At 41.1% G+C, this 12,553-nt stretch overlaps 1 protein-coding gene across 6 annotated transcripts in view; it reads left to right on the top strand.

Moving 5' to 3' along the window:
• Positions 1-2,595: 2,595 nt before the first annotated feature.
• Positions 2,596-12,553, top strand: part of KATNAL2 (katanin catalytic subunit A1 like 2) — a 31,320-nt gene continuing 21,362 nt past the window's right edge. For 3 of the 6 annotated variants that reach the window (XM_054809779.1, XM_054809775.1, XM_054809781.1), the window contains exons 1-5: positions 2,596-2,750; positions 8,921-8,991; positions 9,372-9,538; positions 11,833-11,875; positions 12,279-12,402. In XM_054809779.1, the coding sequence (XP_054665754.1) occupies positions 2,700-2,750; positions 8,921-8,991; positions 9,372-9,538; positions 11,833-11,875; positions 12,279-12,402 (456 nt within the window). In that variant the 5' untranslated portion in view covers positions 2,596-2,699. Of the gene's footprint in view, positions 2,751-3,108; positions 3,130-8,403; positions 8,667-8,920; positions 8,992-9,371; positions 9,539-11,832; positions 11,876-12,278; positions 12,403-12,553 lie in introns of those variants that run through there. The other 3 variants (XM_054809777.1, XM_054809778.1, XM_054809780.1) reach the window with 3 other exon arrangements.

Below are 12,553 nucleotides of genomic sequence, written 5' to 3'. Positions count from 1 at the left end.
GTGTGCTGTGTTTAAAGGAAAGAACTTTATAAGCCAGCCTGAGGCTTCTCCATTGTCTTTCCTATCCCACAGCCATTTATCTTTTAATGTAACACTGGAGAAAGTGGATGGCAAAAATGGAATGGGGTGGTGCTCAGTGCCCACACCTCTCGTGTTAGGTCTAGAACTGTCAGAGCATGGAGATTCACAGCCCCCCTTAATTGCTCTGCTGCCCATAAAAATGCATGTTCTGATTACAAGCTAAGGTGTTCTTAGTTGAATACTCTAATTGGAAAGAAATCTTTCATGTGGGTGCTTTGTATCTGCACTTTCTGTGCAGCTAATTGACAAAACAGAGCTCAGATGGGATTAATCTTCTGTTATGTCAAGACATACAGTGAAGTTATATATAACTTCAGCGATGTCAAACTCAGTAGATATATTGTGTAGCAGAAAATGCAAATTAGAAACCTAATTTATTCTTTTTAATATTCTAATTAATTTAGATGATGAAATAGATGTTAATTAGTTTTGCTTGCCTATCCTAACATACTAGGGTGATATATCTATATTTTGGCTGTAAGTACAGCAAGGAAATATCTAAATGTGTGCTAAAAAGTTGTTCACCTGACCATTATTATTAAATGATGTCTATTTAATGTAAGGCCTAGATAATGAGTGCCCTAGCAATGTTCCTTTGTGGGCTGTGGGGACACCTTGATCCTGCCAACCAGCGCTGTTCAGCTGCAGAAGCCAGTCCTTGCAGATTGAACTGCCTGAGCTTTCAAGGGGATTTCACAGGCATGAACACAGCCTCCCTCACTGTGAGCGTGCATTTGATTCCAAGGGCAGTTTGAAAGACTCGTTCACAAACATATGGTGAAAATTACCCTCAAGGTTGTGTTCTAAGGATTGAAGACTCTCTTGCTTTATCCATCAAAACAGCAGGAAACCACATACTAAGATACCACTACCCCTTCAAGAGACATGGTAGGAAGCTCTCTCCAGTCAAGCAAAGCCAAGAATCCAGGCTATTCTCTCAGCAGTAATAATGTGAACTTGGAAACCTAATTGGGATGGCTTGAATCTTAACTTCAATTACAGGAACTTCTCTTTCACAGCCATAAAACAGAAGCACCCAATAATGGAAAATGAATGCATTACCTATTCTACTACCACATTAAGGCCACAAAATTAAACACAAAGTCTAGTAGGAGAGGACCTAAGTTGGATGCAGGAACATTAATCTGATCCACTTTGAAAACTTCATGGTTTATGGGACAAATTTAATAAAAAAGATATGTATTAAATTACATGCTTAACAGGATGAAAGCACATTACATTTGCAGTGCAACGAACTGAGCAGTTAACATACGCTGGAGTCATGTTTTTGCTTAGGACATCCTTGACATTGGGATATATTGAAAAGAGAGGGAGAAGGATCCTAATGTGATGTATGCGCAGATATTTAGCAAAGGGAGCTTGAGGGAACAGAAGGCTTTTGTTGGTGTATACTGAATTGGGAAGGTGTAAGAAAGGGGCTGTGGAAACATTCCTGAGTAGGAATAGGGTTGCACCAAAAGGATAAGGCCTTTGGGGGCATTGACAGTTATACTGAGGAGACAAGCGTTTGGAGGAACGTCTAGATGTCTGGAGAGTACGGGTTTGAGGATGCTAAGCAAGCGCAGCATGGCATGGCAGTGAAGAATCTGCTTTTACCCTGTCCAGGAATGGCTGGTGGACCCAAGTAGCTGTTGGTGTCCAACAGGCAGGACTTGGGGAGAGCTTGCACCTGCAGCTGCCTGGCTGGGAACTGCTTATGTACCAGAGGACAGGGTGTTTCCAGAAGACCGCTCTTCCTCATTTTGACCATTCCTGTCCTGCTGTCCGGCCCTGTTGTGGCTCTCACTGAGCAAGCTTTTTGCGTGCTTTAACCTCCGTTCCATGTATTTTCAGTTTGCTTTTTTTTTTTTCCCTAATGTTCTCTTGTCCTCTTCCAGCTGGACTGAGGACAAACAGTTTCCAGCAAGCACAGATCACCCCAGCTGTAATTCACATCCTGAACCCAGGAGGCTGCAGCAATCAGTCAAGTTTAACAATGCCCTTCAGGTGCTCTAAAGAGCACCCTTCTCACAGCCCTGCATTCCCTCAGCACCGTCGGTCTGCATTTTAAGTCCCACCGCCATCCTTGATGAGATGGGCAGACCACACTGCTTCTTCTCAGGCACACCTCACCTGTCTGGGTGAGCTGTACGTGTTTAACAGTGGGTTATACTGGGCAATGCTGGTTTGGTTTGGTTTGGTTTCGTTTGGCTTGGCTTGGCTTGGCTTGGCTTGGCCCGGTCCGGACCGCCTCCAGCCCGTCAGCGCCACATTCACTTCACTTCACTGTCCTTCAGCCCGACAAACTACTCCGCCTCTCTACTCAGGTGAGCCTAGAGGCGATTGGCCGGCACTACTATCAGCCCCGCCTCTCCTCCCCGCCGTGATGGGCCCATTGTTTAAACGGCCATCCTCTACTCCACTCGTAATTGGGCAGTTCATTGGGCAATCTTTCACTCTCCGGCGTCTCGATTGGTTGTGTGAGTGAGGTAGGGCGGGCCTCCGTCTCACGGCGCCCGCTGGTCTCCGCGGGGTGCGGGGCCGGGCGCTACCGGGAGCTCGCTGTGACTTTCCCCGCGGGTTGTACCCGCCCGCGGCCGGGCCCGCTGCCCGTCCCGATGGAGCTCTCCTGCCAAACGCTGAGAACCACCTACCAGGCGAGGGAGGCGGTAAGAACCGGCAGGCCGGACGGCCGCGCGTCTACGTTGCTATGGAAATCGCACACAGGGCAGTTCTGCGCAGGCGCAGGAGAGCGGCGCGCAGGCGCGTGGGGGAGGCGGCGGTGCCAGTGTCATGGCGGCCGGGATGGAGCTGGTCGTGTGTGGGGAGGGCCGGGCCAGGAGGCCGTGACGGCAGTCCTGGCTCTCCTTAGGAGTGGAGTCTTCCCGCGGCCACCCCTTCTCGTTTCCTTTCCCTTTGCAGGACGAAAGTGCTTCTTGTCCTGCCGGCTCCTCAGGGCAGGGCAGGGCAGGGCAGGGCAGGCCCCTTTGCTCCCCGCAGCCCCTGTCATGGCAGGTGCCGATAGAGCGATAGAGCGATAGAGGACGAGTACGTATTCCTTCCTCCCTCAACTCCCTTTTCCATAAGTCAGGGCTGTACGGTCCCACCGTGTCTCCATCCCACGGATGGGTCGAGCTCCGGGGAGCCCGGAAGGAGCAGGATTTTGCTAAATTTCTTATCCTGTTCTTTTGCTTCCATCTGCTGGTGAAATTCAACTGGAGTAGGATAGATTGTAGGGCTGCGCTGCAGGACTGCTAGAAACCCTTCCCAGAAAGGTGTTGGGTGCTCTGTATGTGTACACAGGTCCCCAGCGTGTGTGAACAGGGCGGGATTGCTCACAAAAGATAGTTTTGGGAGGGGTTCTGAGGCTGAGTTTTAGGGCATGTCAACCTCTTAGATTAGTACATTATATATTTACCTAAGAACGGGAGCTTCCAGCACGGGCTTTCTGAGTCCTAAAGTGGATTCAGATCCCAACCACTGAGAATGGTGTCCTAAGATGTGGTATTGAAACAGTGTTAATGTGCAGAAGGAAGACAAGAGAAAAAGGAGTCTAGCTTGTAACCTCACCAGTGGGGATTTATGTGGCCCTGGTCCCAGGACTGGTTTTGACTGCTAAATGCAGAAACATTTGTGGGAATAGGACTTGAAGCTCCAGAACTCTTCCCCCTGAGCTGTAGCACTGGGTTTGGGTTGGTTTGCTTTGTAAGCTGACTTCTCCAATGCCTTTTGGCAGGATAGATGTGAAGATCAGAGTTTATCTTTTGCGTACAGAGTAGAGGGAGGTGTTCGTATTCTGCAGAGGGGCAGAAGTTTGGAGCCTACTTTTTTTAAGCCAGTCCATGACTAAGAAACAACCTGAAGCTGCCAAGAGGACTTTTTGATTCTTGCTCTAAGGGTCTTGACTTCTGTGGAGGGACCCTAGATACTTAATTTCTGTTTTCTAAATTCCAGTATTCCAATACAGTATCTAAAAGTTAAGCTGCTACATCTTTAATTTGTAGCACTAAATAATTACTGGAATTCCTAGTGCCCAGTCCTGTCCTTATCAGTATTGCATTTTCCCATTAATCTGTTCATTCTATAGAATGGAAGCTATTATTTTCCAGCAATTTGGGGAAAAAGTGTTTTAAAAAAATAAATTCCCATATGCATTACAATTCTATGGCTGTTCATAGCTACCCACTGTAGTCTTACAATCAAAGAAATTTTTGTGAGGCATTTCACTGGTTTTAATTGTTAAATATTCCCTATGTTTGGTATGTACATCACTCTTGACAAGCAGTATTATTGTAAACTGCAGTAGAACTTTGCAAATTCATACAAATGAGTGGGAGACTCAATGCCTATTAATTGATTAGTATTGTTTAATAACTCACTATACTTTGCATCCATTCATTTTTATGTACTCATAATGCAGATCACTTCAAATTAGTAAAATCTTGGCAGTGTAAAACCCAGCTTCAGCAATGTTCCTGTTAAAAGAGGGAGATAATAGTGGTCTGTGAGTGGCCCTTACTGTTGTAGCATGACTTAATGAAAAACAGCATGTAACTATTGCAGTGGGGGGCGAAATTGGAAGGTTTCTGTTTTCAGTGCATCAAACTCAAATTGTAAAATGTCTTTAGATTTTAAACATAACACCTCTCGAATGCATCCTGGTGTTACTACTAGGACAGCTATAACTTCTGTAGTGAACTTTCTGTATGTTTTTAATTATGAAAGCTATTCATAGTCCTTCTTGAGAAACTTTGCCAACTCTATTGTTTGCAGCAGGCTTGTATAATTTGGAAGAGAGAAGAGAGTAAAGTGCCTTTGTGCTAGGAAATTCTATTCAATGGCAGCCAAGTTATACATTGTTTAAAACTCACCCTTTCCTTTCTCTGCTTGTGTTTCTCAAAAAATATTGTCAGCAAGCCAAAAAATGGTTGAACATCAGTGTTCTAAAAAGCCTGGGAATGCTGCAAGTATAGCATGCAAAGTGCTCGGGGAGAGGGAAAGCTGTGGGGATATGGGGTGGTAGAGGGAGGGATAAAACAGGGCAAGTCCGTCATGCCTGAGCTACTCTCTCTGTCCTGGCATATGGATCCCAGCTTGGTCTTGAGGAACCCCATACTTGGCAGCCATCCTGGGATCCCAAAGGAAAAAGAGGGAAGGGACAATGTGTATTATGACGAGATCTTTCCTTGTGTGACTACAGAGTTAACCGCTTACCTCTTTTCCGAATTTCTGATCACAGATCCCTCTGACCTCATCTTATTGACTGCCCCAGTTGGATCTACAGGGGCACAACGTTAACAGCAGTACAGTTCTTATTTCCGAGCTTCCCAGACCATGACTTACTCTGTAACTTTTTTCTTCATTCTATTCTATATATTCATGCAGAAATATAGGGTCAAATGATAATGAAACACTATGGGGTTAAATTAATCTTTTAGCAGGTCTATTAATTTGATGGAATTACACAAGAGGCTAGGTTGATTTATAATGTAAATGCATTTTAGTAAAAGGTGACTAAATGAACAATTGCATTTAAAGATGCATGACTATTAGAGTTTAAATGGCTGCAAAGAAAGGGATACATACCTCTTTTGTTTAGCTAGAAATAAATAGAATACACTATAAGTGTTGGAGCTAATTAGTTAAGTGCTCAACTATTTAGTTTCTAAAACAAGATCACGCTTAAGTGCCTTAAGCTTTTATTAATTGCATGAACCCCAAAATCCCCTATAGTAATTGAAAATTTAATTACATATGTTTTTTGTTCTTTTAAGAATGGAAGCTTATTAAACTTTAAACACTTAAACATCTATTGAAATACCAGTGGCTATAAACAACATGCAATTCTAAATACTAATTAAACAGGAAGGCTAAATCACTATAAAGCTAAACTGAATTTTAAGTAACTTTGCACTCGTAAGTACTCCTATTTTTTTTCACGCCATACAAGATTTACCGTTTCCTGTCTAAACACAGCAGAAATCCTGGGCAGTGTTAGTCTCTGTCTGTACTGTGGCAGGAACATTGTTTTGTGAACATATTTGCAGTGGGGGTCAGTCCTTAGAAAATAAACCGAGTTTTGGGAAAGGAGACCAGCACGGGCAGAGAGCCATTTAAGCGGACAGCTAAAGCTGCTGGTGGCACTGATGCGCAGAGGTTCATATACCTCTTGGAAAGGGTACGTGGTAGGCTAAGGCTGGTGAAAGGCAGGGAGACGTGGCTTTGTGGGGTTGGTCGAGAAAGCAATGGTCTGTGCGTTCCTGACGCACAAGATTTATGATTTGGAAACAGTTACATGTTGAATGGTCCTTAATTTTTCTTTCTTTTATAGAAACTTCACAGAATGGGGACCAGAGATATTGATATCTCTGTTCTGTTTTTCAGATCCAATCTAGTGCAAGTCTTTGTCAGTTGATCAACTGATTAACACCTTAGTTAATTTTCTTTGGACAGATGTCTGACTTATCGAAATTAACCATTCCTTTTTGCATTCTTATTAACACAAGATAAAGACAGAATGAACCTCTCAGTCTAAACTATCTTATTATAAATGGAGCTCTTTTTTTTTAATGTAAAGGTTCGCTTTTGCTTCTGCATGGTCAACACAACAAGAACAACATTAATGTTGAAGTGGATTGCTCATAGACACAATGTTGTCCTATACTGCCCAAAGCAAGCCTGTACCAAAAAGAGTATTTGAGATGTTGCCCATCACTCTATCACTGTTTATACTAGAATTTAAAATGCCTCTAGGGATAGCAGGAGTATCTTGGTGGGATTAACAGCAGCAGAAGACACACCAGAAGACAAATTCTTTTCAAGGAGAGTTCCAAGCATGGATTGCAAGCCCTGTCGGTTTATCAGGCAGATGCAATTCCTCTGTCCTCAGAATATTACTGTAAATACTCAAACATGAAACAATGTGTTTGTCTTCTGTGGCAAGTCCTGTGTTTTCATACTGTGTTTAAATATTCAGAGGTAGCTGTGATCTTGCCTTTTGATATGTGGGCAAATGCAACAGTTAATTTTTCTCAGCATAAAACAGCAGGAGCAGTTGCATTTAGAAGAACATGCAGGTAGGACTCTCAGCAAGTGATGACTTCCTTCTTATACCTCCAACCCTGTTTTGGAACATTCAGATCATCTAGCAGAAATAGTAAAAGGGCCACAATTCAAAATCTGTTTTCCAAACACCAGCACCTCAAAACAATAAGAAGGAAAAGATCCTTTCATCCCAGGGTGTCAGAGTTTTCCGTTTGCTCATCACAGTTCTCCCAATTGGTTCATTTCTTGTTGCAGCATGTGTCAGGAATTTATCTACTTAATTCAAGAGTTATGGGTCTACCCAGCATTTACACAGCACTCTTCTCCCTCAAATGGTCTAGAAAAATCACCTTTGTACCATCACTGAAAGGCAAATGGTATTGTAGCTTCCTTATGGACTTGGAACCAGAGTGGCTGCATGACTTTATCAAGACAATAAAAAGTAGCAAAGCCTAGAAGTGGGGTATGGGTTCCTCCTTTTTTTGCCCAGACAGTTTCATTCTTTTCTCTAGAAAACCAGAATGAAGATTCTATCAATCTTTTTATTAATATGTGAAATACAAATACACTGTCACCCCCAGGAAACATTATTAAAAGCAAACCCCATCCCTTTCCTAGTTGTGTCACTAGATGGCCCCACGTCTGAAGCAAACATCCCAGAAAAAAATCTGCTATACGGTTTGCTATAATATAGAATGATGCTTCCATCCAAGAGGATAGGATAATTGTCTTTCCATATGGATATTCCTTTTATACATCTTGTGGGATTTAAAAACAGAAGCCTTGGTCAGTAGTAGTTGGCTTGTGTGCCAGGCAGTGGCAGAGAGCAGCAGAAGTTGTTGCTACAGACACTGGGGTTTTGCTTCCAGTGTGAAGAGGACAAAGATCTGTGAGTTTGTCTCCTGCAGGTCCCTGACACTTGGGCTAGGCTTTTTCTCAGGGATAGATGCAGGCACTGTTCAATTAGGGTAGAAAGGAGGAAAACTGGGAGTGTGAGTGTGTATATGCATTACTGTGCAATATCATCAGGAATATATATGTGCTGTGCAAGCAACATACAAACTACTGCTCTTTCCCCATCCACTGAATAAGTGCCAGTCTTTTATACTCACACTGGGTCCTGTGTGAAGAAATCCATGGGACTGACTCCATATTGACATTTCTGCATGTCAAGACCTGACTTTGGTCACTCCTGTATTAAAATCTGGCAAGATTGGTGTTATCCCCAACTACTAATTCTTCAAGTGCTCTGTATTTCACTTGTATTTTTATATCAAGGTCCATGAAATGGGAGATGCCAACAGTGTACAGCTGGTCTTTGTAGTGTAGTCAAACAGATCTCAGACCTGTTCTCCATCCTCCCTTCTCCAAGCACTCAGAAAATGGGCTTCTAGTTTCTAGAGGGAGGGAAACAGCCACGCTGGAGCACAAGATTTCCTTGCACAGTCATTGGAGATGTTGTGCATGAGATCTGCAAGATTCGTCCCCTGAAATTCACAGCAGCCTGAACATGTTGGAGATACATAACCATAGTAAGGGAAGTAAGTTATTTTTTCAACCTCAAAGTAATTTTCTCTTTTCCGGGAAACAGTTTCTATCCATCCAGTAGCCCTGATAATGTGTAAGAAAAATTATGTTGAAAACCATTTTACTTCTGTTTATTAACAGTGAGTTGTTTTACAGTTCTTACATGCTGTTGTCTTAATTTGTTTGTTTCCACAGGCTACACTTAGATGCTGTTTACAGCAATAAAGAGAATATTACATTTGATCTAGAGTTCTGTCTTAATTCACAGGATGAGATGCGAACAGAAGCTCGTAGAAAAAATCTCCTCATTCTAATTTTCCATTATTTAATGGAGGAAGGGTATGTTTTTTTTAAATAATAGTGCTCTACATCTGTGGGTTTGTGTGTGTCTGACCTCCTGTAATGTGTCCTTCTGTCCTCTGTTGGGTGGATGGACAGCACAGCCCTTTGGTTTGATGTGACAAAGTGGTAAACTACTATTACATATATTGGCAGTTTACTTTGCTAAATTGTTTCAGTTTCTGGAGCAAAAATGTCCTATAGAATTTAAAAATATTTTAGAGCAATCAGCAAAGGGTTTTTAAATAGAGTTTATGCTTTTATAATAAATAGAGTTGTGGACAGGTTAAAAATACCATATACTTACTAATGCTATAGTTTGATTTTTCTCTCAAAAATCAGAATAAGATAATGACTTTTTTTTTTTTTTAAATTACCAGGTATGTTGATGCTGCAAATGCTTTGGAACAAGAGACGAAACTAAGTTTACGTGGCTTTGAAGTTTGTGACAACGTTGATCTTGAGACAATTTTGATGGAATATGAAAGCTATTATTTTGTAAAGTTTCAAAAGTATCCTAAAATTACCAAAAAGGTCCTGGACACTGGTATGTGGCTGTTTTCCAAAAAGAAGACTTTTGTTTCTCAAAGCCTGAAATGTGTATTTGCCTCATATACTCACTGCACTTTTCGCATATGTTGCCATTTAATGTTTGAACTCTCTTACAGATAGACAGCTATAGTTCTAGCACATAGGACACAAGAATTGAGAGACAGGGCTTTGAGTCTTTCTGCTTTTACTTCTATCTTTATGTAGAGGAACAAGAAGGTGATATTTTTCTGTCTTTTAAAAACTGCTTTGATATTGGAAAATGCCATGTAAGTGCAAAATGTTATGGCATGGATATATTCACTTTCTTCTCATGAGGAGAGAATAATAAGCCTGTTCTACTTTGGATTTAATTTTTAAATTAAAATAAATCACTTAGATGAAATACTATATCTTAGCTCACCCAAGCTAGTGCTTAAAAGTGTATCACCACTAATCTCATTAAACATTTATTATGTGCATTTTCTTATACTAAAGGGTAATATGCCAAACAAGCAATAGGTTTATTTGCTCCAAAGGACTTAAAAGTCTGAGGTATAAATGAACAACACAGAATAAGGCAAATCAGAATATGAGCATTCTGTTATGACCCTGAGAGCCTGAATGGTTTTGGACTTGAGCACAAAATGTAACTTATAGAACCCATGGAACAACTATGTAAGAATCAATTATAAAGAGCTTGGAGGGTGCAGAAAACACCACCATCTCTACCTGTTTGTCTTGTTAAGAAAAATATAATCCTCAGAGAAGGGGATGATTGGCCAGGGAACATCTCTGAGCAGTTGTCATTGTTTCATGTGGCTGCCAGCAACTTTGAAACCACAGGTAAATGAAACATTCTATCAATATAATAAAATTACCTGTATAGGTGAAATGATTTCGAAATGTACTAAAGCTACTAGTCATCATTACATTAACGGTGATGTAGAAAATCAGTACTAGCTGGAAGCAAACATCTGCATGAAAAAGAGATTTAGGGCTGGAACCTATTGATTGGTGTTAATACAAAGAGGAGCAGCCTTGCAGGACTATATAAAAGTGATTTGTTATGAATCAAGAAGTAAAATGTATTACAAAGCATTTATCACATCATACTTAGTCAAACGGAGTGGTAGTCAAGGGCAGATCCATAAACTTAGATCCATGTGAACAATTCCCCAAGAGCCAGTAAATCTCTTGGACACATAAAAGCTCTCAGTACCCATTTTTTGGTCAGGAAAGCTACTCAGATGTGGGCTACTCTGCCATTACCCAAGCCCAGAATGGCAACCATGCCAGTAGGGGTGTATCATCCTTTCTTCCCTGAAGCCTAAACAGCCTCCCTCCTGCACATGTGTCTCTTGAGAAGGTGCTACCTGGTAGTTTGCAACCTGCCTTAAATTGTGTCCGTGCTCAGATCATGGCATACACAGGCCTTCCCACTAAATTCTTTGTAATACTCTCGGCAAGTCCTACAGAACCAACTCATTTCCACGCTGAATTGCAGTTTGCGGTGTTGTAGATGTACCCGCAGGATTACAAGTTTCACATGTGAGCTCTGCTGCCTCTCAGTACGCCATGTTCCCCAGTTCTTTCAATGAAACAGCTGTTTGGGAAGGATTATTTTATGTAAGTGTATGAGAATCTGGGTGCAAGGGCTTTGTACAGAGAACACTGATAAGAGATGTATTTTGGAACAACTAGGTGCATGCTAGTATGATACAAACCCTTGGCTTTATGACTTCACATCTGGGCTTTGTAAGTTTGACATTTTGTGAAAACAAAGCTTTTCTTTGACAGAAAATGTTTCAAATGATGTAAGTGCAAAAAATACCATAGTTTGATAACCACCATTGCAACAGGACATTTATGCTGTCTTGGTATGTTGAACATAGTAACGTTACTATTAAGAGCAGTAAGGCAAATTCTTATTTCCCAATTCAATGACGAAAAAAATAGTAGCATTTAAACAAATATTCTGTGTGATATATTAAATTAGTTAATCTAATTTCTGATAGTGTCCATTTTACAGTGAAAATGATATTGGTTTTAAAATGTAAGCAAAGAAACCAAAGACTGAATGAGCCTAAAATTTAACAAGCCTAAAGCCAAACTGCTCTCTCCAATATCAGTTTGTTTTCAAAACATTTTTGCAAGCTTGCGTTGCTTATAATCATGCTGTTCCTGTTTATGTATTGTTATTTCCAAGGTCATTAGCGTGTGCTCAAAAATCTTTTTGAAGGGGAAAAAACCCACAAGTTGCCCTTTTTATATCCGTAATTATTTTCCATTTTAATATTAATTTTGCCACAGTGGAAAATAAACAACAGCTGAGAACTGGAGGAAGACCAAGAAGGTAAGAGAAATGTGTGGGGATTTTCCTGGGCAGGAAATTTTCCTATAGAAGCAATATGGTTAAAATAATGTTGTGATGCCATAGGAATGCTAAAGCCTAGAGTCACGCTGCTGATTGCGTGGTGTGTTTTTCTGTATCTTTTAGAGGAAAATAGGGACTTATTTCCAAAATGGAGATGCAGACAATTTACAGAGTTTCTGCAGTGTGGATAAGGTAGGGTGGTGTGTTTGAAAGCAGTAAGCATTGAACTTTGCTGTGATTTAAATTGATGCCTTAACTTCAGTGGGAGCAAAGTTAGCCCAAAACCGCTATATTTGAAAACTCTGCCTTTTAATCTTTTGATATTTCAAAGGAAAAAAAGAAGTTGTGAAAGCCTTTCAAGATACTATTTTTGTAATTCTAGGGCAGCAAGCTCTTCTCAGAATCTCCCAAGACTCAAACATCAGACACTGCAACGACCGTTGTCAAAAACTTCACCTGGGAGTACAACAGAATTTAAATTGTCCACCAAGGAGACCCCCAAACAGGTTTAAATGGTTTTTTTCCTTGGCAGTATTACAGTTGAAATTAATGTGATTTTATTTTGAGAGGTTACAGGCAGCAAGAAGTTGTGAGTTACACAATTAATAATTGTGTAACTAATGGGGGTTATTAATTGTGTAATTTAAAGATTATAGA

This window comes from Grus americana, chromosome Z, assembly GCF_028858705.1.
Source record: "Grus americana isolate bGruAme1 chromosome Z, bGruAme1.mat, whole genome shotgun sequence".
In the NCBI taxonomy this organism is placed as follows: domain Eukaryota; kingdom Metazoa; phylum Chordata; class Aves; order Gruiformes; family Gruidae; genus Grus; species Grus americana.
This window is presented reverse-complemented; position numbering and strand designations above follow the sequence as displayed.